The 24,618-nt window shown below is 44.3% G+C and overlaps 1 protein-coding gene across 4 annotated transcripts in view; it reads right to left on the bottom strand.

Annotated features, from left to right (window-relative positions):
• The window catches only part of WDR7 (WD repeat domain 7), a 133,126-nt gene that overhangs the window by 54,484 nt on the left and 54,024 nt on the right, over window positions 1-24,618 (bottom strand). For all 4 annotated transcript variants that reach the window (XM_074857081.1, XM_074857084.1, XM_074857083.1 and 1 more), the window contains one exon: window positions 10,364-10,585. In XM_074857081.1, coding sequence (XP_074713182.1) covers window positions 10,364-10,585 — 222 coding nt within the window. The remainder of the gene's footprint in view (window positions 1-10,363; window positions 10,586-24,618) is intronic.

Here is a 24,618-nt window from a genome sequence, read left to right as displayed (position 1 = left end):
AAGGTTTCATATTGACATAAGGAAGAGGGTTGGGTTTTTTTTTTTTTTCACAATGAGAACAATCAATCACTGGAACAACCTCCTCAGGGACATGGTGAGTCCCCATCGCTGGAGGCTTTCAAGATGCATTTAGAGAGGGTGCGAGATAATCTCAGCTTGGCTCCCTTTCCCACAAAAGGTTGGACCAGATGATCCTTTGAGGTGCCTTCCAACCCAGGCTGGGTTGTGATTCTGTAATTCTTACTGCTGTTCTCCACAGCAATTTATTCCAACCAGCTGCAGACCATCGTCTCAGAGACCATCCCCAATAAGATACTCAAGTCATACACGTTGGAGTTATCTGCTCCTATGCTGTGACATTTCACAAAGATGAATGCAAAGGCTCATATAACAAAGAAATTCAAAGTTAACAAGGGATGTGTATATTTAAACAAGGTTTGTTTTGGGGCTTTTGTTTGGAGTTTTTTTGTTTGTTTGGGTTTTTTACACTGTAAGTGCTAAGTGCAGCCAGCTGCACAATGATGCAAGTCTGTTGCTATATGGAAAGAGCACATTTATGACGAAAAGTTGGAAAATAACACTTAAACAGTATATGTAAAATAAAACACTTCTAAATGTGTAGTCACACACATGCACGCACACACACATGAAGACAGGACACGCCGTCCTGGCTTAGATGAAGGACTGCTCATCCAATCTTGTCACCGTGACCACTGATCCAGCCCTGATCAGAGAAGTTCCTGCTGTAGGACTGGGAACAGCCCCAAAGCCCCGGGCACCCGCTCCCTGACCGTCAGCGGGCTGGACCACAGAAGGGTCACACCCTTCTCCGAAGAACACAGGCAACAAAAAGACAACTATGGTTGCCACACATGTCTTACTCAGCAAATCCCACCTGCTTCCCAGTGAACGCAAAAGCTCCCAGCAAAGACTGTTAATTAGAAAAAAGGTCAGGAGAAATCATTTCCAATAATTATAATCCTAAGCATTAATCAACCCCTCCATTGTATATCCAAATGCTTGCCAGTTGCCTCAAAAGCAATATTATGCCGATTGTTTTTGTATGTTTTCTCCCACATTTCTCCTTCCTAAAATGAACAAGTCCAATGTCTCACAGGTCTCTTCCTGGGTTTGCGATTACTCCTACCACATGTATCTGTACAACGGTAAAACTCCCATTCCTATCCTATTCTTTTAAGGTAAGCATGCTTGGCTTGGCATCTGCAACCCTAATGAAGGAATAATGTTAATTTGTATGATGAATTAAATTAGTTTCCGAGTTCCTCTTCATCTCCCTCATCACAAAGGCAAGCACAGGCTGATTTATTGACTTATCACAGCTTCTGAAGCAGCAGTTTATAAAAAAGTTATTCTGAAGTGTTCTTTTTAAACACGCAAACTATCGATTGACAATGTTTGGCCACTATTTTCTTAGACACAGCCATGGCACAGCAAAAAGTCTACGCAGCTTTGGTTTTCCCATCTGATATTTGAAGAATATATATTTTAAGTTGGTAACATTGCATCAAGCACACGATTGTTTGCTGGTTGTTTAAGCCCCCTGTAACATTTAAATACAACTTAGTGTCAAAGACTAACTCTAAATGTAATGTTCGTTTAAGAGCAGGTATCAGCCATGTAAAACACAGCAAAATAAAACTACAATTTTTTGAAAATTTTTTTGGGGAAAGAATTCCTCTTTTCCCTTTAGCACAGCTATCCCAGCTAGAACACATGTGACCAACGCGGAACGATAATCCCGACTTTGCGGATGGTCTGTCTTAGTAAAGACTCTCATTGCTTGTTGGGCCGCCAATGGCACTCGGCGCGTTTCCGCAGCCTCCCAAGACGTTGTGCTCTTCCTGCAAACTGGAAATTGGAATCACATTCCAATAGAGAGGCTCTTTCACCACCCACCTCGGGAAGGAAAGAATCAATCTCAGGTAATATGCCTGATCTCAACGTTCTGCAGCCAGAAAACATCTAGTGTAATTATGAATCGTGGCTGTAAAATATAGAAATTATCTAGCACAGCAAAGAGGTGAGCATCCCTGCTTCCCATTCCCTGGCACCAAAGCTCCACCTTCCTTCAGATACGCACAGTACCAGCAGCATCAGTTCTGCTTCTCTGACAATACACTTCATAAAAAATAAGCAAAATAGCTGCATAAACAAAGAAACGAATGTACATTTTTCTGAATTTCCCGTGGAAACACAAGAGTTGCTGTTACAGAAACTGCTTCTAAACGTTCAGGTACTCGTGGGCAGGGAGTGTTGACAAAGCCAAGCCCTTCGGGAGATGGGGAGGTACCATCTGCTCCCGCCCTGCGCCGTGATGCTGAGCAACCCCGCAGAGCCACTCAGCGCCGAGAAACGCCCGCCGCTGCACTGCCATCGTCCCATAAACGCTGCTTCTAGGGACTGAAAACGCAAATACGCTCGCAAACACGGAAATAAACCCCGGCACATCCCGCTAGCCTGCTGTTACATCTGCTCGGGCAGGTATTCTCCTCTCGAGCTTCCCGTACACACGCTTCCCTCAGGACATTAACACACATGGCTGTAAACTCCCAAGAGATTAAAATTGGGAATGACACCCCTCACGACCATGGTGAGGTTTTCGACAGCATTACATCAGGAAAAAGTGTTTCCCAGAAAGAGTGGTCAGAGAGTGGAATAGGCTGCCCAGGGAGGGGTTGGAGTCCCCATCCCTGGGTGTGTTTAAGGGTCGTTTGGATGAGCTGTGGGGGGATGTGGGGTAGGGGAGAACTTTGTAGAGTCAGGCTGAGGGTTGGACTCGATGATCCCAAGGGGCTTTTCCAACCTGAAGGATTCTGTGTGATCTCTCACCCCGGCTCGTGGCGGGGCTGTGAAGAGCAACAGGAACGGCACTGTCATGGGGCTGGACCTAACCCCAAAGGGCCGAGCCCTCAGGTTCCCCGTGCGACACGAGGCATGCGGTCATGCAAGGCACCTTTTGGAGAATGAGGGGCTGAAGTGAGACATGACTAGAGCAGGTAAAGGGTTCTGGGATGTCAGAAGGGAGCTCTCGTGCCTGGGCCAAAAAGAGAGAATCCCGCTTTCATTGCCTCTCACCATGAACCAGATCATCAAAAGCCACCAGGCCGGTGCTCTCCGGACCCTTCCATCGGACACCAACACAATCCCTACACCTCTCCAACCACCCGTTTTCACAAGAACTGCAGAAAACTAGAATCTCTGACTCTGGTGGCATTGGCAGTGTTTTGTTTTCAAAGCGTACTTGGGGGTGGCATGTTCAGACCGGCAGCAAAATCATACATACTTCTTTTCTTGGGAAATGACTAACGTATGCATCTCCTCTGATACTCTTTGTTCACACAGATATCTGAGTTACCCTCGCATACTCCTACAAGAAAAACTTCTGTTCCTTATCTGTAAAATGGGAATAATGTTAACGGGGTGAGCTTGGGGATCGCCATGAAACCGCAGCCTGCGATGGGGTGTGACGCATGGCAAGGCTGAGCTTGAATTTATGAGCTCGGTGTTCATCAGCCAAGCAGCTGGGCCTCCTCTCTGCCCACACACACCGGCGTGGGCTCAGCTCTCCCCCGGGCACCTTCCCAAGGTACCACCCTTGGGTCTTGCCTCTCCCTGCCCCAGCCAACAAAGCTTCGTCTTGCCATGCTGCTGCCCCACGAGCAGCCCGGAAAAGCCACACTGGGTTGGTTCCTTTCAAATTAGATGAAAACGTGAGTGTTCCCTGGTGGGAGTGGTTGTGTTTTACCCAGTGTTTCACACGAGAGCCTCTGCTCGATGGCCTGGAAAGAGAAAGCAGAGAAACCAGGTCCACAGACACAAATGCAGCCACGGCTGGCCGTCACCAGGACACGTCCCGGCAGGTCTGACGCCCTCCTGAGGAACAACCCAGGGCTGGTCTGAGCAGCCTGCGGGACTCGAAAGCTGAAATTGAAGGAAAAAATACAGTATCTTGAATTTTTATTATCCGCCCAAATGGGGTATCAGTCTCAAAGCTGAGCCTTCGCTTAGAGGTAGAAAACACAACTGACAGGGACTTGTCTGGTGCTGAAGCTTCCTCATAGTCCAACACAAGGGCTATTTTAGTTTGCTGTGATACGACCCATTACAATAGCCAGAATATTACATATGCAAGAAAGAAAACTGATTTAAAAAAAAAAAAAAGTAATTCAAATCGCTCATCCCCTACAGGATCTGGGGGAAAAGGTGAATATAATTTTTAAGATTTGACAAAAACCAGATTTAAATTAGGGCATAATATCTGCCACAAAGATTGACCGTTTTCTGCCATACAGATTGACTATTTTTTCTAAATATTATCTCTGAGGCTAAGATATAGATTTTCATAAACCACCATTTTTCCTTTTTTTTTCCTTCAGGGACAAAATTCTGCTCGAGACGCTGATCTAATCACGCCAACTCAAGGCAAAAAGCACGCTTTAGACTTCCTAGTACACCAAATTTCACAGCACGCTGACTGAAACGTACAGCTCCAAATAAAGAGAATAATGTCACAAACCACAGGATCCATGCAAATCTGAGCAGTTTTCTGCATAACTGACATAAAAATACAGTCACCGAAACGGCACGTGCTGCTAGCAGGCTCCCTACCAACAATAAAATCAGTTATTTGCTTTAATCATGCTGTTGTGTTTTTGTTTAAATTAAGTTGCTGAGCCAGTTTGCCTAATTTGCTCTGAAAGGCTGCTATTCAGGTGCTCAACTGATTTATGGCTTCTCTAAGTGACGATCCCGAGTGCTGGCTCGTCTGTATTAATTGCTGCTGCCAGCTCAGCCTATCGCCTCGGCAGTAGGTGCATACAATTAGCGGGGAGCAACCTCCTCCTCCTCCTCCTCACAGGGGCTGTCTCCTCCTTGCTGGACTGGCAACTTAAATATTTTCACAATACAGAACTAATAGATCAAAAGATGTTAGAAAAGGTTTCAAGGTAGGTGATGGAGCAAAAAACCCCATGTTCACCGAGAGTCTCAAGTTTCTCCTGTGTTAAATTCTACACAAATTTCTACACAAAATTCCTACACAAAAATCTGTAACACTGGAAGCCCCAATTTAACAAAACACATGAAAGAGCTGCCTGCACACACAAGTAATCTCGGTCTTGCTCACTTTTCCTGTGCCTATGTGTGTGTAAAGACGGATCACAAAGCCACAGCGTATCCTGAAGGGTAAACCTCTAACACCCACAGACACAACTCCAGTAGCAACAGAAATACTGTGAAGATAAACGTATTGCTTAGAAAAGGTGTTCGTAGGCTGCAGCCACGAGGCTTTTCGGAGATACTACTGAGTGGTGAAGCCTTAAGATCAGGCAGTAAATAATGCAAAAGAGCAAAAATCCAAACCTGAGGAAAATAACAACACGTGCAGCATCTCATCCGCTTCCTATGGCAACAGTCCTGTACCAGAGAGCCGAGATGCTCATCACAGGCTGCTTACCCCTCCCACCCCCCTCCGCTTCCAGCCCCGTTCCCGTGGGTTTGCCAGCGCCGCCCTTGGGCTCCGGCTTGACAGACATCCCTGGGGGGGACAGAAAAGGACAAGGTGGACACACACCTAATGCAAAAGCTGCTTCCTGAACAGCAAATCCCAGCTTCGAACACAGAAGTGTTAAACTTCCAGTGCGATTGAAATTGTATTTACTTTGGAAAATTAATATTTTTTCATCCTAACCTAATGACTTGTTTTGGCTGGGGGGTTTCCAGAGTCATGGCTGAACAGTCTAAAGGCAACTGCTCCAAGGTGTAACATTTTACAAACATGGCTCTTAACACCAGGCAGTACAACCCTACGCAATTACGCAGGCAGGGATATTTCTATTTCTGCCCAGAACTTTCACTTGCGTCCCCTCCTGCCCAACAGGCAAGGACGTCAGCTGCTCTGAATTTAGGACATCACAATTAAAAAATGAAGAATGGTATCGTGAGTCTGCACTGGGAACCCAACCGCTGGCTGTTTAATCCAGAAATCACCAAAACTGGAGTGACTGCCGTGGATTATGTAACGTGGAAACCCTCAAATTGCTTTTGGAAGGAAACACGGACGCGTGGCCGGCAAAAACAATCTAAATAACTCAGTGCCGTGAACATGCTGTCGCACATGACACTGACTGAGTTAAAGGGCAAAACACTTATCATTAATAACTATATTGATGGCAGATGCTTTGAAAAATTCACTGCATTACCAACAGAATCAAGTATTTTCATATTCAGGACAGAACAGTCATTCAGATTTATCAGCCCATTAACTTTATAAACACAGCATTAGCCACAGTTTAGGTGTGATGTGGCGCATCTGTAATGAGAAATTCTTTGGGTGGCATTTTATAATTAAATATCTCATGAACTATTTGTAAGGTCAACAGAGATTAATGCAGGATGTCAGGCAAGGTCACTGCGTGGATTTCTAGAGAATTCCACCCTCTCAAAAAGGCATTATCACAATTATTATTTTCTTAAATACAGTAAATCACAACATGCACAATTTATACCACAAAACCTCTGCATGCCTTAACAGCATAAACGAAGAATTTGTTTCAATAACTTATTTTGAAACAGGAAATATCGTGGCTTTTGGCTACACGTAACTCTCCTCATTACTCTGGCTAACTCACAGCACACAGTTTTGGTACCTGACAACAAAATATGGTGATTAAAAAGGTATCGGACCTTCGACTGAAGGGGAGGAGAGGCACCCGCAGGAAGGGTTTCTGGAAGCGCCCTCACACCAGTGGCCAGCAGAAAGCCGCAGGGGCTCCTGGCTCTCCCCCCAGCCTCCCCCAGCAGCGGGGGGGGAAGGAAGGAAGCCGTGCTCTTCGGGAGCCCGCCCCAGGCTTTGGGCAGCACGCACCACATCCCGGAGGGAAACCAGGAATTTCTGTAGCTAAGTGGTGCTGGTTCACAGCATCGCTCGCGTCCTACAGCCAGCTTGCACAAGGCCAGGCTACACCTTATCAACTCTGCATCTGTTTGGAAGGGCCAAAAATATTTTCTGTGTCACTGGAAGACAAAGAAATAACCTGTGTGTATTTTAGTACAGTGTCTGAAAGTCCTAATAGAATCACAGAATCATCTAGGTTGGAAAGGACCTTGAAGATCCTCCAGTCCAACCATTAACCTAGCACTGACTGTTCCCAACTCCACCAGATCCCTCAGCGCTGGGTCAACCCGCCTCTTGAACACCTCCAGGGATGGGGACTCCCCCCCTGCCCTGGGCAGCCCATTCCAACGCCCAACAACCCCTTCTGCAAAGAAATACTTCCTAAGAGCCAGTCTGACCCTGCCCTGGCGCAGCTTGAGGCCACACAGAAAGGACATATAGGACAATATATCAAAAAGAACCACCATAAACCTGAGCACATACCAGGAATTTTGTTTTTTCTTGTGAATTTCCGAACAACAATTCCTTCTGCAATGTTACAAATGTGGAGTAAAGACAAGAATGGCCTTTAACAAGTACAATGACATAAAGAAAAAAAACCATCCTGAGAACAGCATTTCCTGGCAAGCACTATTTCCATTTTCAGCGAGTCTTTGCCTACCCCGTCCCCTCTGGGGGCACGTTGCTGCAGTACAGGCGCTGTGCCGGGGACCAGGCTCACACAGGACCACCAGCAAACCTCGGCCTGGGGAGCACTGACACCCTTCTATTGCAAGATGGCAATAGTGGCATCAAATTCTTATAGTGAGGAAGAGCTGTATGTAAGATGTGATGAAGAAGGTCAAGTTTACTGCTCACATCATCACCAACCACGTATAATCCAGTCTCTTCTATATTTTTTTCCTCCAACTAGTCTTTATTTCTGATCTTCCTCTGGCTCCTCACCTATTTCAGATATTGCTTTACAGCACTGAACTAAATTTTCAGCATTTTGCGTGTCAAGCTTCATCTACATTAAAGACTGAATTTCAGCCTCTCAGTCAAGCCTGACGTTATGATTAACAGGCCTTCAAAGCTGGAGTTTATAACTCTGCTAAGCCTAACATAACAAAACCAACATGCCAATAGATAAACGAAGACACTGGAGGAAAGAACTTGTGAGGATCAAAGACGGGTCCAAGCGTCTCAGCCCCCAGCTACAGGCCCACGTCAGAGCTGTAGAGCTGTGAGAACGGCAGAGACAAGACACTGTTGATGGAAACCATCTGACTTCTTTTCCATGAAGGATCAGGCAGCATTAGGCTCCATAGCCTGCTGGAAGTGAAGCATAAACGAGCCCAAGTTCACCTGTGGAGCGTGCCACTGGAAGACTGGAGAAGACAGAGGTGATCTCTGCATCACCAAGAGCTTCCAAACAGCGCAGAGAGCACTCTGCACCACTCAGACTCCAATAAAGGGTTCCACATCCTCTTATTTTAGGGACCTCCAAAAGACAAACCAAGCTTATTCTGACTCTGTGCCCAAATACCAGCCTGGAAAGATAAGAAGTCTGACTCAGCCTTGTACTGTAACAGAAAAATAGGGAAAAACCTGCTCTGTCCACATGAGGACAGCCAATCCCTTGTGCTGGCCCATCCAGAGACATGGGGGAGCCTCCACCATCCTTTCTTTTCCTGATACCGTTTGAAGAGACAAATAGTGTGAAAACTTAAAACGGGTAATAATGCAGAACATTGGAGAAAACAAACGAAGACATAAAATAACTCTCCAATAACCTCGTTAAAAAAAACCCAAACCAGCAACAAGTATTTAAAGCAGAGTTCCATACATGTGCGAGGAACTGTAAAAGAAGAGGAAGCAGAGAACTGCCAGAGTTTTTATTTCCGTTCACAAAGGGCTGACAGAACAGTCCTGTTTGCTAAAGCAGCGGATCTACAAGCGACTTACAAGAAGATGTCAGCTGGAAAAAGTGACAGACCTTTCCCTCGGCCTCAGAACCAGGACTGGGTTTGCGCAGTGCCGCAGAGCCAGCGCGACGTTTCCACGCCGTCACATTTTCCAGACGCCGGCACCGTGTGGTGCCCATGCTCCCGCCCAGCCTTTCGCCAAAAACCAGCGGGAGCGGCACCAAGGCTTCATGGAAGACGAGTTCCAACCATCTGCTGCATGGAAGAGGGAGGCTGTGCCCACACCAGTGACTTAAGCAGTGCTCCACGCTGCTCCTGAGGCTCTGAACGTGCTCTTCTCCATCCGGCTGGAACAGCTGCCAGCTGAGTGCCGCTGTGGGCCACCTACCAGCCTCCTGCACAAGCCCCAGGCATGGCTCAGGGCTGGCTGGGCCACGGACCTGGAGGCTGAGGGGCTTTATAGCCTGGGCACAAAGCACCCCACAGGCCTCGGCAGAAGGGAGCGGGCTACGGTACGCTGAAGCTATTAGTATGATAAAGCAGCTGTGTTTATCTGTTTTGTTATAGTTACGTTAGCGTGGGACTACACAGGCAGCACTTCCCTTGCACTTCATTAAAACAGAAAAATAAAACTTGTCATCATTATGAAGCTCATTATCCACATACTTTGTAGGAAAATGAATCGGAGTGAAAAATGACTAGAAAAAACACAGAATGAATTTTGCACCTTTTCTGCCCAGAAGTCTCTGCAGCCCGATACAGGCGCTGGGAGCGAGACTCCTCTCCACTACAACAAGCAGCAACACGGGAAAGGAAACCAAGGCAAAGCACGTCCTCCCCCACGCTGCGGCAGACAAGGCCTTCGCGACTTCTTGTGCTAAGGGACAGGATGCTGCTCGGGGGGACAATCGCCTCTGCCAAATCCTTTTTGGGTTTGATGCCCGGAACAGTGCGCTCTGGAAGTGAGCGTGTACCGCTCGTGTAACCAGGGCTCCAGACGGAGGGACGGTCCCTACCACCACTCCTCCCCCTGTAACAGCTTTGAGCTCAGGCAATATGCTGGGTTTCAATTATTTGTTTTTTTCACTTTTCCTCGAAGGCACTTGGGCATGAGGTGAAGACTGAACTAGCGCAGGAGAAATCCACTGCTGGGGAATTATTTTATAGCTAACCAGGTAGCGGCTGGTTTTCCAGGCAATGAGGCTGTAGCGCTTCAGAGATCCTACAGAGATGACAAAGGGGACTTTTGCCAGACTCCACGTAAAACAATCCAACACCAGCACGTTCAGGAACCTGGCCAAAACAGTCATATGAACCCAGGGCACTGTCGTTGTATTTGCTTCTATTAGATTTTCCAATATTAAGATCGAACAGTCAACGCGTGGGTGTGTTCCCATCTTCAATAAGAGCATGTTTTTACTGTCCCTACTAAGGATAATCACAGCAACGCTGCGGTACTAACGTTGATGCAGGACCAGAATGTAACACTTTATACAGCACACCTTGAATTCCACCATTTTCTATTAAATTAAATACTCACACGTATGCCTTGCCAAGGAATAATTTGATCCACCGCTAGTCAACCCAAATCCCTCGGGAATTTGGCTGGAGCTGCGTGGCCGAGTGAGCAGCTTTGGAGGTTCGATTTCAGCTCCAAATTCCGCCCCGATCACCCCCAGCAGGACGATGGCCGTGGCCTGCTTCCGTCTCTCTTCGTAGGACGTAGATATTTTTTTCATTTGTGGGAGACCAGACAGACAACCTAAAACGAAAAGTAAGAGATATGAGAAAAATCAAAGGCAGAGTTGCTCTTGAACACTCCAAACAACATCGTGTTTCCCAGAGAAAATACAAGAGGTTTCCATTTAACTTAAATCACGTCTTCAGGACCCTTACTGTCCTTGCCAGGATTTTTCAGCTGGTGGAGATGATTCCATTTTACTTCTCAAAACCTCCAACACATGATAAAAGTCTAAATACCACCTATTGCAGGGTCTGTCTTCAATGAAATCCACACTTCAAACACTGTCGAGATCTCATGGGGAAAAAAGAGCCACCAGAAAATAGTAATTTCATGATTTTATTTGTTCCGTTGATAAAAGATCTGTGGAATTCTGTGCGTGTCTAGGTTTTGTGATAGGTGATTTTCGGTTTGCTTCTTGTTAATTTTAAATTTGCATAACAAATTGCAATTTTTTTTTTTTTTTTTAAAGATGACGGATTTTTAGGATAACTTATCTGTGCTATATAAAAGCATCGTTTTGTTTTAGGATCCATCACCATGTTCAGATTCTTACTAAATTTTAGCATAACAGTATATGCCATTAAACCAAACTAGTATTTTTGTACACTGAAGTGTTTCATATGGTATTTTAACAAACATTTAACAAAAGTGCATTATGAATTTTAAAAACAGTGAAAAAGCCTCACTGTATTATGAATTTTAAATAAACTGAGATTTACATCATTAGTTTAATATAGCCCAGGGATTCTGAATTTCACTAAGCAGATAAAGGTGTTTTTATTTTTTTGGAGTAAAGAAACAAAATCTTAGAAGAAATAGACTGGAATGAAAATACTGTATTCATTTCCTCTGATAAGTACCTTTACCTACAATACTAATACCTTTTAATACCTAATACTTTTACCCAGAATGCTAATTCACAGCATCCTAGGAAACGCCCTACCATATATTCTACAGAAATAATGAAGTCTTAATCCTTCTGCCAGCACTCTGCTGCTAAACCTTTGCTGAGAAGTCAGAAGGCACCACCTGGCACTGAATGAGCCTTATCGGGCTTGCGGATTAATGAAGGGTGAATTAGCGAGTCACGCTGTACGTCTCTCTCTGCTAATGACATTCCCGTGGCTCAGCAGGGAACGGAATGTTACCTACGAGAACGCTAACCAAATTTTAGAACCTGTGGTAGAAGATCGTCCTCGTTGAGGCAACCGTGCCGCGGCTGTGACAGCGAGGTGCCAGCCAAAAGGGAGAGAAAAACAACAGAAAGCTTAACAATGGTAGGGGAGAAAAAAAAAAAAGAAAGGAAAAATCAATAGTAACTGCCTTCAGAGAAAGAGGGATGAAAATGGGCTGTAACAGACAAAGCAGCAAATGTAACAGTTTTAATTGTTCAGCAATCGCTTCTCCCGCTCCCGTCATCCGCAGAGAGCGGCTTCTCGCCAACATTTGCATAGGGGCCCTCTCTCCTCGCTGCCACCTCCCTTCCCCGCGCCCAGGGGGGCTGGAGGGCCGTGAGCGGGCGCAGGCCACGGCCCAGCACACCCCGTTTCCCAGGGCTGTCCCCCCGCGCCGAAGGGCATCGCTGCCAGTGACGGATGGCGGCTCCCTCCCCGCTCTCGGCGGCCGCCGCTAGCCCAGGTGCTCCGCCAGAGCCCGGCCTGACATCTGAGATCAAGATGAATTGGCAGAAACTCCCGCTCCAAGATTGTTTTATACCATTTAATTTAGTTTCTTCCCCTGCTTGGATGAGCACAGCTCTGGTTATGGATTTCTATTCTAATGCGGTGCAGCAGGTGCGGGGCGCGGGCAGCGGAGCAGATGCTGGAGCAGGGGCCGGCGGGATGCTGATCAATAGGCGAGGCGCTGACCCCGGCCGCGCGCCCGCGCCCGCCCCGGCTCCCAGCCGAGGAAGAAAGGAAGAGCGAACACATGTGCCGCTTCCAGTAGGAAATTAAACGGCGGGGGCACCCGCTCTCCCCCCGCCCGCCTTCCATTTGATTCCAGCAATATCAAGTTAACCCTTCCTCCCACCCCGACGGACGGATCTCGCAGCATCCCGCCGACCGTAGGCCCGGCTCAGCCCAACTTCCACGGGGCAACATTAACCGGCCAACAGCGAAGCCGGCGGGCAGCCGCGAGCTCCGGCTCGCTCCCGCGGGCGGGCAGGAGCGTGACCGTAACGACTCGTCCGTAATTAATACGGGATCCGGCAGGAAAACTCCCGGGCCTGCAGCGGCACGGCGCTGGGCGCTCGGCGCAGACTCGCTAATTCCTGCCGCTGACCCTGCGACTCCAGTGCCCAGATGTCGGGGGGAGAACTCTTTGTTAACCAAACAATAAATTCCAACCACAACAGGGTGGGAAATATTCTTAGTGTTTCATTAGCAATCTGGCCTATGATAGTCTTTATCCTGCTCACTGCTCCACTGTAGGATTTTCTACCTCAAAAAAACGCCCCCACAAGCCAAGAAACTACAACAACAAACAACAAAACCAACAAACCCCAAAACCAACAAAATCCCAACCCTTCCCCCAGCAATATCCCTCCCCAAAACCTCCAGATGAGAGGGGGAAAAAAACCCAAACCTTAAATATTTTTGGCTTTTTTTTTTTTTAATTACTAGCGGAAACACAATTAATTGTAATGATTTCCTACAAATAAACTGACAGCCATTTGGGAGATTTAAAAATGAAATAATGTCTATAAAAGTAGTCCTTTCTACAGTTTCATTTGTCTCATGAAAATTTGGTATTTTCTCACAGCGACGTGCCTCCATTTAATCATGCTAAAGGGTGACACAGAGATCCATTTTCTTGACAGGACGGTTGATCACCCTATCACAGTAAGAAAATTAATAACCTCAAAGAGCTCTATGTGGAAAACAGAAGCTCCGCTGGTGAAAGGAGTTCTACATTTTAGTTGTAAAAATAACACACTTCCAGATCCACACAGCAAAAGAGAAACCTATCGCGTCCGTGCTTTTACCCAGCTGGGTTTGCTTTACACAAAATGACCGTATTAAATATTTCAGAATAACTCAGTTCTCGAGAATTAAATGTCCACAACTGCTTAGAGGAGACAGCTTTACAGATAGCACAAAGCATATTTATGAAGTGCTTAAAATATAGGTAAAATATTTCAGAAGTTTAAATTGTTTAAAAGGCTGTGAGATATTGATTACTTCATTTAAAAAGCAGTCAGAGAGTGCAGCCATGAGGTCAGGATAAATTTAACAGTTTGAAGCACTTTACTAAATAACTCTAAAGATCACGTTAATTGGCTTTGCACAGTTCTTGGGTAAAATTAATTTTATCCCAGCTTACAATAAAAGGATTAAAAGACAGATTAAGTTCTCCAGGTTTAACTGGAATAGGAATCAATGGATTTGAATTAAGGCTGAAGGTGGTTTTATGAGAGATGGACTGCTACCAGATACTTTATACCTGCTATTAGGCGCACGCTGACAGCGCTCCCGTATCGCACGAGGTGTTAAAGCCTCCCAGCAGCAGGTGCCAGGCCTGTTCACAACCAAACACACCACCTGAGCCGCCGTGGTTTTGGCCCAGAAGCGGCCCCAGCCCACCAACACCACGCCCAGCCCTGCTCCAGCAAACAGGGGCCACCCAGCCCACCCAACGCAATTAGCCACGGGGTTGTAATTACGTCCAATAATTTAAACGTAAAGGTAACCAACAAGATTTAGCAGTAAGTCCCTTAAAACATACAGTATTTTGAAAATACAGGATATATTTGAAATGATTTGCTCAAAGCCACAACTGCACTTTGTATCAGATGAGGTAGAGAACCCGGACCTTGCAGCCCAATGTGGCATCTTAAGGGTACAAAGAGCCCTCTGGATTTTCACCAGAGCTCGTATTTCTAGCGCTGAATGCCCACAGTCTGAGAATTCACTGTCTACAGAGGGAAGCTCAAATGGAACTCCATGAAAAGCATCGTCACTCTCCCCGCCCGTCTGCCAGGTCCCTCTCTCTGCATTGCTTTTGTCAGGTTTTCTGTTTATTCATGAAGGGGAGGTTTGTAACTGGGCAGGTTGGGATAAGGATTTCCATCCACCTATTCCTCTCTTTCAGGCCTGAAAAAAATAAATAATTTGTTCAATTCAGAAAATCCTCACAGTCCTTCCACCAGATGCCAGGGAGGAAGCGAACACGCACCAAAATGTGATAGAGTCAGAACTTACGGGCAACACCCCCTGAAACTGTTCACATCTGCAGCTCTAATTGTTTCTCTGTCATAGATGGGATTTTATAGAAGAACACACAAGAGCTACAGGGGGGGAAATGCAATTTTGCTTACATTCGTCTTGGCTGTCAATGATTTAAAATATTTCTTCGTGTCAATTTTACTATTTTCTTACAGTAAACACATGTACATAATGCTCTGCTTGTGACCTAAAGAGGAAATAGCAAAAAACTTTAAGAAAACTATATACTAAATATGTCTATGAGAGATACTTATGCATACCTTTAATTGTTCAGGAGTCTTAACACAGGCAAAGCCATGCTATGGGTGTGCCTGCATTTCTAGTTTTTAAGATTATATCCAGAAGAATAATTACAGTAATTTCAGCACCTCCTGAAAGCTTATAAAGCCAGAGTTTGCAATAAATCAAACTGAAAAATATGATAAAGAAGTAACAATAACACAAAGTGACCACAAGGAAAATGCAGAAAGACAGGAAACAATCTATTTTATCTAACCTTATCAAAACTGTGGTTACTCATTACCAACCTCACGTTATTAAAAGTATTTTGATTGCTTGAAAGCACAGCCATTCCTATATACACAGCTCCCTCCGCTGGCACAGCAGAGGAGGGTCCTCCGGGAGCCCACGCTGAAAACGTCAGGGGCGAGGGGTGCTCCAGGGCGAGGGGTGCTCTGGAGCAACTTATTTCTATTTTCAGTCTTTTGTTCGTGGATAGTGAAAAACTACCTGCAAATATGGAAAACTGACACATTCCTGAAGTTGCGACCCTTACCTCTTATAAACCAGAGTAATTCCAGCGTCTTCAATATATTTATGTGATTTACACGAGTACAGACAGAAAGCTCACATATTCTGTGAATTTATTTTTTTTTCCCCTCACAGAAAAAAAATTATCTTCCAACTTGACTGCCACCACGACAGTCAATACGTGGCAGTTGAGCACAACACAGATATCTGGTGATACAGTGGCAAGTTAAAGGGACCTTATCTGTGATCGCTAACTCTGAAATCTAATATTTATCTTCTATCGTTATTAAGCATTTTTTACTATTTTCATTTTTGCTGTTTTCATAGAACTTCACACAGGTGGTTCCAGCAAGCAAATCTGAGAGGGAGAACCAAACACCGAGTTCAAACAGTAGCTTGTTCATCAAGGTAACACATTTTGTAATCAAGCTTCTTACTGTTCCTGTAATTCGGATTACAGGAATCATAAAAATAATATAATAAAGATAAAAGATTAAAAAGAAACAACACTGCAGCATTATCCTTATATACTTAAAATGCACACCATTGGAGTCAAATTTACTCAAGAAAAGAAGTACAGGCATTTTAGTGTCATAACAATTCTTATTTTTAAATTAAATCAAATCGCTTGCCGTGTTTTATAAAGATATCTGCTAAAAAACTATTGGACAGGGAAGGGAACCACATAAGAAAACACAAATAGATTTTACAAAAATTTCCTGCCCATGTCTATTATCCTCACTGATAAGGTACGTGTTTTAAGAAGAGTTATGTATGTGTTTACATCGTGAAAAAGGACTTGATAAAACCACTTGAAAATAAATGCAGGTAAGGATGAGCAAAAGAACTGCTCTGGAATAAAAACAAAAGCTGTTTAGACGGGGCTTAGTTTTGGTTTGGTTTTCCTCCCCCAAAGGTCTCCTCCCTATTGGCCCACTGAGCTGATTTATTTGATAATGCCTATTTTGCTATTTTCTTTTTGTGTCTGCAGCAAGGTATTAGAAATAATGGGGCTTTGTTAGTACTGTAAAAACTGGAAATATTTAAACCTTATTTTTCTAATATTTCATAGGACATCTTACAACAGACAAGTTTAATAACTACCTATCAGTAAGCAACATAGCTTTCTATCATTAAAGGCAGGAGAGTTTCTAGTTTGCTTTTTGATCAAATATTCCCCGTGTGATGCCAGCAATATGGTTTCACGCAGGTAGCCAGCTGCAGCAACTTGGAAAGAGAGAATTATAAAACCTTTCATGGTGAATAATATTATTTATTAGGTGAGTAGAGAATATTACTTTTAGAAAAGACTGCTGCGGCCACCAAAAGATTTAAAGTTCATCTGTATTAAATCCTCCATTTGCGAGGCTCTCTCAAATCAAAGGGTGCGACCCCACCGCCGAGCTCAGGCCTGGCACCCGGGCAGGGCAGGTATGTAAATCCCCGGGGTTGATCCACTGCGAAACATGCGCTACTGAAAAATGGCAACGCGTTTGTTAATTAAAAATGGTACTTTTCAGGATAAGGAAACCTGTCAGGAATCTGTTCGCCTCCAACCGAAGCGCTACAGAGCGGTTCCTGGCAGCCGGAAGGGTTAAGACACTGATTTTCTTCTGCATAGGTGGTGCTATTTTAAGCCAATAGTGTGTTTAAATCCACACCAATGCAATCAATACGGCCCTGCTCTACTCAAGGTGAGACCAAATAAACCTGTCGGAAGCTCTGAGGAATAGGCTTTGCAGTACACACGGAGCACTAAGTGCCTTTCAGCCCAGAGACCCGTCAGTAAATAGTCATTAGCCATCAGTCACTGCTCCTAAAAAGCTCCACACCCAAACTCCTGACGCAGGAGCCCACGTCACGCGCCCAGCCCGCCCCAAACATCGTACACCTGAGGGCTGAAGTTACTCGGCTTTATCTTGCAACAAGACAAAAGACAAACGTGTAGTAGGGCTCTATTTGTGTAACCCACCCACTCGGGGTTTACCAAAAACGTTCCGTACCTCGGAAAAGCCGCCCAGCGCTGCCTAAAGCCCAGCCTGCCTCGGACTGAAGCTAGCGAGTGATGATGTGTAGTAATTACTTTCATACAGTTTTCTTACCTGGCCTCACTGCAACTTTTTCTGCAGTAGGAATCATTGGCTCCAGTGCCAATTATTACTTTATAACGAGGCCATTCCAAACTAGCAGCAGACTGGTTTCATCTGTGGAACTGCCAATACTGAGGTTGCTGTTGTCAGTCGCTCTGAGGGGCTAATAAAAACCCAAGGGACATTTAATAGTTACTGAATACCTGAAGCAAGGAAAACAATAGCAAATTTCAGTTTTGGAATATACAGGCATAGAGGTTAACCTGTTTTCTCTCAGCAATAAAGGTTCCTTTTTTCACGGGTGCTTTGTGAACTCTGTGCTGAAAACATCTGTTCCCTTTCCAAAAGCAAACAAATTTCCTCTTTTCTGCAGTATGCATGTGTTCTCACCACCAAGCTCGGCTAAGCAATCATCATCATTAACTAATTGAATTCTGTTGTAAACCATATAAGCCTAAAGTATTTAATAACTTGAGAATAAACATTACCAGTGACATCTGATTGTTTCATACCACACCCACAAAGCCCAGATGTCAGTTAAGTGCTAATTGTCCCCTAACCTCGCTGTTTCAATTTTTAGATGCAATTTTGTGCTGCAGTTTCCCCAAAATCTGTATTTCTCTTCATTACTGTCTACATAAATGAGTCATAAATAAAAGCATTTTAAGTGTTCATCATACCTTTTCAAAATTTTGATTATTATCACTTTAATGTCGTTTCTAACAGGGGAAGTTTTGATGCATTAACTCAGTGCTTTAAAAACAGCAAGTCACACTGAATAAAACGTGCCTGATATTTCCCCGTCTGAACAGCAGAGAATCCATTTTGTCTTTGACTATTTCCCTGCTCTCAGCCCTGCAAGGAAGCAGCATCCTCACCCATTTTGTGCTCCCAGATGCTGCAGCACAGTGAAATATTCTGTCATAAAAGGAACGGCACAGCAGAAGAGAAAATTCCAGTAAACTGCAACAGATTAGAATGGTGGCTGCAAAAAGCACCTACTCTATGCAGAAAAACACACTTTCTACATGAGCCCAGCGGCCTTATGAAAATCAGTGATGTCTGTCTTACAGCTTCCTAAACGTGTGACAACCCTGAGCATTTAAATAACTCTACCATTAAATTAGACACAATTTCTAATTCCATCGGGGAATCAAATATTACAGAGCAGTGAGAAACTGTATTATTAACATTTGGTATTAGAATTAACTAGTTTGCACATAACTGGAGCCAGATAAATGTAACCATACGATTTTTTTTTCCCCCAACAGCGTTTAATAAGCTGTTAATAAGAGACAATTAAAGAAATTCATTGTTGAGTTCCAGATCTCCCTCGGCATAGGTAAGACTCCAATAAAACCAGTTCGAATCCAGAATTCACATTCTGAAGTATGATTATTATTTTATTGAAAGGAATGTAAGAGTAAAACTATTTTAAATTATAGTAATTTTGAAACCAAATGGCAACTTTTTTGATGCTTTATGAAAAGATGTTGTTCCTATTGGAAATCAATAGGAAGGCAGAAGAAATTAGATAGCTATGATTTGCCAAGAAATCAATAAGAAATAAAGCAATATCAGAAGCCATGTTCTTTAACTTTTACATATTAAAATTCGATTTGTACGTGAACAGAACTTTAAGAATTTACAGGAGAAAACACGTGAGGTGCCATTATATTTGTGTGACATATCTATCACATCATGCCTGACAATTTAAGGTATTTTGCTTTTAAATCCTTTCTGATTTTGACAGATTCCCCACTGCTTAGAGACGTCCTTTAATTTGAAGTGATTTAATACCTCCTTAAGAACATTCTGTAACACAAAAGATCACTGTCAAATATTTATCTGCAGGCACCTCCGAGGATGCTTCGCATCAGCCATCACTGGGAGGGGCTGGGGGAACCTACAGCTGCGAAGGCACCGAACTGGGGCTAAAGAACGATGGGCAAGGTGTTGAGCAGCACCCCACAACAAAACAAGTTTTTCTCCACACGAATATTCAGGGAAGGAGGAGAGCGTTTAGCAGCAGAACGAAGAGAATTTAGACTGAGATGGGGGTGACTTTTCATCAGGAATTTTTTCCCCCAACTTAACCCACAAACCAAGGTGTCGGGAGGCCCTTTTCAGCACCGTTGCAGAGCCTTTTCCCTGCAGCCCCTGTGTGCCGGCACGTCCTGCTACGGCAGTGTCAGCACACCAAGGCTTTTCAGGTCCCCCCGTGCCTACCGATGGACAGGAATTCCGTGGGTACTGTCAAACACGTTTCGATACTTATTTGTTGCTTGTTTAGCAATACAGTCTTTAGACTGACCTTAATACTTAAATTTTATTTAAGCTATAGTAGACGTTACCTTTCAGTAGGATCATTTTTATTTAAGCTATAGTAGACGTTACCTTTCAGTAGGATCATTTTAATCAAGCAGTGAAACCAACAAGACGTGATTCTCATTTTCTGATTCACTCTCACTTAAGACAGCTGAAAACCAGAAAACCAAATGTCTCCAAGAGGCAGGAGCAAGAGGTGGCAGGAGGAAGCCCCGGGGTAGTGCCAGAACCCTGCCAGCCCCCCATCACAGCCGGGGGACCCCGGGGCCGGGGGGGTGTGACACATGGCCCCTGACACAGCTCCCAGCCTAGCAGAGGCAGGGAGGGACCGGCGCTGCCTCGCGGCACGCGCGATTTACACACAGCTTTATCGAGGGCTCCGGCGCTGAATGCAGAACACACTCTATTTGGCTTTCAGTCAATTAAGCTTTAAGCTGTCAGCAAACAAGACTTTTAAGTTAATTTTGAATCACCACAAATCAAGTTGAAGGTTGAGAAAGGGCACGCTCACATGCCGGCATGAAAAAAGGCAGTTTAATTGCCTCTGAATAGCTATTATATGCTGCAATTGGCCTATTGAATCTTAGATGATCTATTTATTTATCAAAGTGCAAAGACTGGTAAAAGAATGAAGTGTATGAACTTTAATCATCTTCTCTCTTGCGTAAATAGGTAAAATTAACGCTTTTGCATAGAAGAAGTACTATTGAAATTATAATCTTTTAACACAGTTCAATACGTTTATGTTATATTTTACGTTTGAATAGTTACAGCTGTCCAGACTACAGCTGAAATGTGAAACAAGCAGTTTCCAATGCAGTAAGGCATTGCCTTTTTTTTTTTTTTAACCTTCCCTCAGGTTCTTTCATATACTATGTAGATAACTGATGTTTTGAACCTGCTAACTTGCAAACCTGACCATCCAGAAGAAGGTATAGAAAAATGCTACAACATGCTGTAAGACCAGCTGCTATTAAAACATGTTACAAAAACTGCTATAAATTCCATACCAGACCTCTGTCTTATGCAAAATGCTTTTGTTCAGAATAAAATGACATCAGAGAGCACCCACTGGAATGGCTCTTCAGGACTTAAAAGTTGTTTTCATCAATCTACCTAGAAAACCTGCAGCACAAACTAAGGAAATACCACTTTAAAAATGCATCAATAGAACTTTTAAAAAAATGTATGAATAGAACTGGTTAATTTTAAGAAGAACATCCTCTAACTTTGCTGTCACTAATCCTATTCTTAAAATACAGTTAACCATGGAAAGAACCATAGCTGGTTTCTTAAAACAATACATACATATATATATACACACACCCTCGCCCCCCCAACAGTAAAGTCCAGAATTATCACAAGTGAACAATTTCTTTTTTCATTATTAGAATTATCACAGGTGAACAAGAGACAATTTCTCTTTTTGTAACTAACTACAAGATGCTTCCAAACATGAATACTCCAACCAGCTGCAATTCTTCACTTGGTAAACGATGCAAGATTTTGACTGATGTTCTCCTTCCCTTCAAATCCCCCCCAGGGAGGAGCAAGGCAGCCCGAGGGAACTCACATCACGTGTTTTAGGTGCCTGCAGGACAACCCTGGACTCTAATTTCCTTGAGTCACTGGAAAGGGGTAGGGAAGGAAATTCAGAACACCAAAGTCAAGAGCCTGCAGGTGCAGACTGGTACCCACTGTTTGTTGTTCTATAGGTCAGGCTGGTACCTCGCACAGCTTTTGTTTTTCAGGGCTTCTACCACCCTGGGGGAAGATTCACAATCTGAAATTGTGCTAACAGCTTCCTTATCCACTTAACATTGACCTCAAAGCCTTCCACGTTTCCTGTTCTTCCTACCATCAGGTCCTGCAAAACTCGCATGAAGAAGTGTGGTTTGCCTATAAAAATGGAAGAATTACGCATAGCCAAAAAACACCTTCAAAAAATTATTCAGAAGCAGCGAGAAAGATCTGCCAATGATGGAAAAAAGTAACCAAAACTAAGTGTGCGAAGTTTCCTCTGCCAGCGTGGGGAGAGGAGAGGCTGGTGCAGGCTGCGGCGCCGAGAGCAGGGGATCTCATCCCAGCACAGACCACACTCCTGCTCTCACAAACAATCACCTGGTCAATAATTTCTGCTCAGCAGGTGATTGTGCTACTGTGTGCCCACAGCTACTTCTGGGATTTCAACACAGAAATATTTTCTTCTTGTTTAAGTCCAACAGACTGACTTAGTGCTGGGACAACACCTGATATTTTTGAGAAGGAAGATAGGTCAGCAGACGTGATAAGGCATTAAAGTCACAAGAGCATTACATGGAGCAAATGTGTTTTAAACTGATGAAGTGGGGACCTCTGAAAGGATTACCCCAAGAGATGCAGTCGGTGTTTTGTCAGGGTTACCTGAAGTGTTCAGATGACACACAAAAGGCTTATGGACCTGGGGTGAGACCAGCCCTGGGTCCGTGCAGACCTCTCCTCTCCCTTCATGAACCAAAGCAGACCCTAAGGCACCAGCAGTCTAACTCTAGAGTTATAAGAGATGTTCTGTACCCACACAAGTAAACACTGCCCATGCTTGGTTCTTTCAATAAGCTATATGTAATCATAAATGAAATTGTGGCTTGACATTTTAAACCTTATTTAACATCCGTGTCATTTTTCACTAGCGAGTCCAAAAACGTAAATTAAAAAAGCGCAGAGGTTTCAGGTCTTTGCTCTACATCACTGCTTCATTGCCTCAGGAATTAGTATAACCTCAGGGCAACAGCATTTAGATATCTAAGAAATAAACACAGCTATTTCAGAGTTGTTATTACTGCTGTGGATGCAGTAAATTCACATTCTGCAGTGTGCTGGATGGAGACAGCTCACTTGTTGCATGAAATGGGAGACAGTGATCTCACGCTCCAGTAAACTTAAAGAAACTCTGCCAAATTTCAGGAGTTGCTTTCAGGACCAAGGGAAGTCTTAAAGAAGTTGTATGTTATATTTAACAACATATTGGTCATCAAATAAATGATTTATATCATCATAACCAGCACAAGCTTCTGGGAAAGTAATCTCCAGTGAAGTTCCTAGACTGCAGGAGTGCTCGTGGCGGCATTTCTAAGAACAGTCTTCCCCATGGAAAGGGTGAATTTGTGCAAGTCAACGCCAAGACTGGCTGTGCCTCTGTCGGCAGTCTTCAAATGCCATGAGAATGGAGACTTTTTTTAGGCAAAACAACTGCTGTAAAGAAGTTGGCAAGAACTGTAGCGAAGCTGGTGGCCCTGCCATGTCCCAAACGCACTGCACAGCAGTGACAGAGAACAGAAACCATTTATATGCTCATGTGCCTCAACCAAAGAAAACACCGTATAGAGATTTAAGCGTATTCCTGCCACACACTCTAACATCATTACACGGTTATTAGAACCAAAGAAAGAAAACCCAGAAAGTATGAGACTCATGAAACTTCTGGTTGTAGTGCCAACCAAAAATGAAGTATAACAGAATAAAAAAACCAAAAAATGAGGACTCAAGAATACTAGAAAAATCGCATTTTAATACATTGCTTTTATAACCTGTGCCTCTTTAAAACTCCCTTCCTACACCTGAAGAAATTATTCCAAATAATGACCTTTCAAAAGCCTTTGATTGAGTTAAGGAAAACATCCTGATAAAGAGTTTCTGCCCAATGCCACCGAGAGAAGAGGAGCAGCCAGAACACCACAATTAAGGTACAGATGTTTTTCCGAGACAAAGAGCACTAACTTTTCCCAAGCTAACACGACGTTTCAGAGTAACAGCGGCACAAAGGGAGACTGCGCAGCGCTGGAAGAAGACATCTGCCACCAAAACAACAAAAGAATTTCAGACAAGAGTCCCGGATCGATTTTCACACAGTACTGAGGTATAAAAGCACCCACCGATGCCGACTTCCCACTGGCACACACAAAATAAGGCGTGTAAGGCCTGACGCTGCTTTCACACATTACGCGAGGTTTATACCATCAAATAAGTACAGATAGCAGGAAGTATACAAAACTAAATGAAAAAAGTGTTTTCCAACAAAAAAGCAAGCATTTGTAGATGAATGCGTGTTAGACTGCTTCTCGGGCTATGCTAAAGAAATCAATATTTAACAGAGTTTTTATTCAGAACTGCACTGTCTGCAAATATGGCTTTCATGTAATATGCTGATTTCATTGAAACACGTGATGGATGAAGTAAATATTTTAAAATTTTAAAAGTTGCTTGCTCCTGTGATATAAGTCATGGCCTCTCAATTAGCACATCCCGGTGTAAATACCGCGGTACGGAGAGAACGCTAGCCCTGATTAACACACCCGAATGTCCACCCTCTAGACACGGCAGCTCGGCCAGGCTTCTCCCCTCGGCGGAGTCGCTGCCATTGTGGGGGGCAGGAGGAGGCCGGGCTGTCCCCGGCCCCCCGGGGGACCAGCAGCGCCCATTGCTCGTCCCCAACCACACGAACCCGCAGCACAGGGCAATGCGGTCGGGTCCCGCACACCCCTCCCAGAGAGGCTCCCCCAGATGACCCCTTCCAGCGGGCAGACACGCCGCTGCTCCTCGACGCGGAGCTGGCACACATGTCCTTGTTTTTGTGTTTTTAGCTCCACAGCTCACACACAAGCTGAAGAACAAGTGACAC

Source organism: Strix uralensis, chromosome Z, assembly GCF_047716275.1.
Source record: "Strix uralensis isolate ZFMK-TIS-50842 chromosome Z, bStrUra1, whole genome shotgun sequence".
NCBI classification, from domain to species: Eukaryota; Metazoa; Chordata; class Aves; order Strigiformes; family Strigidae; genus Strix; species Strix uralensis.
This window is presented reverse-complemented; position numbering and strand designations above follow the sequence as displayed.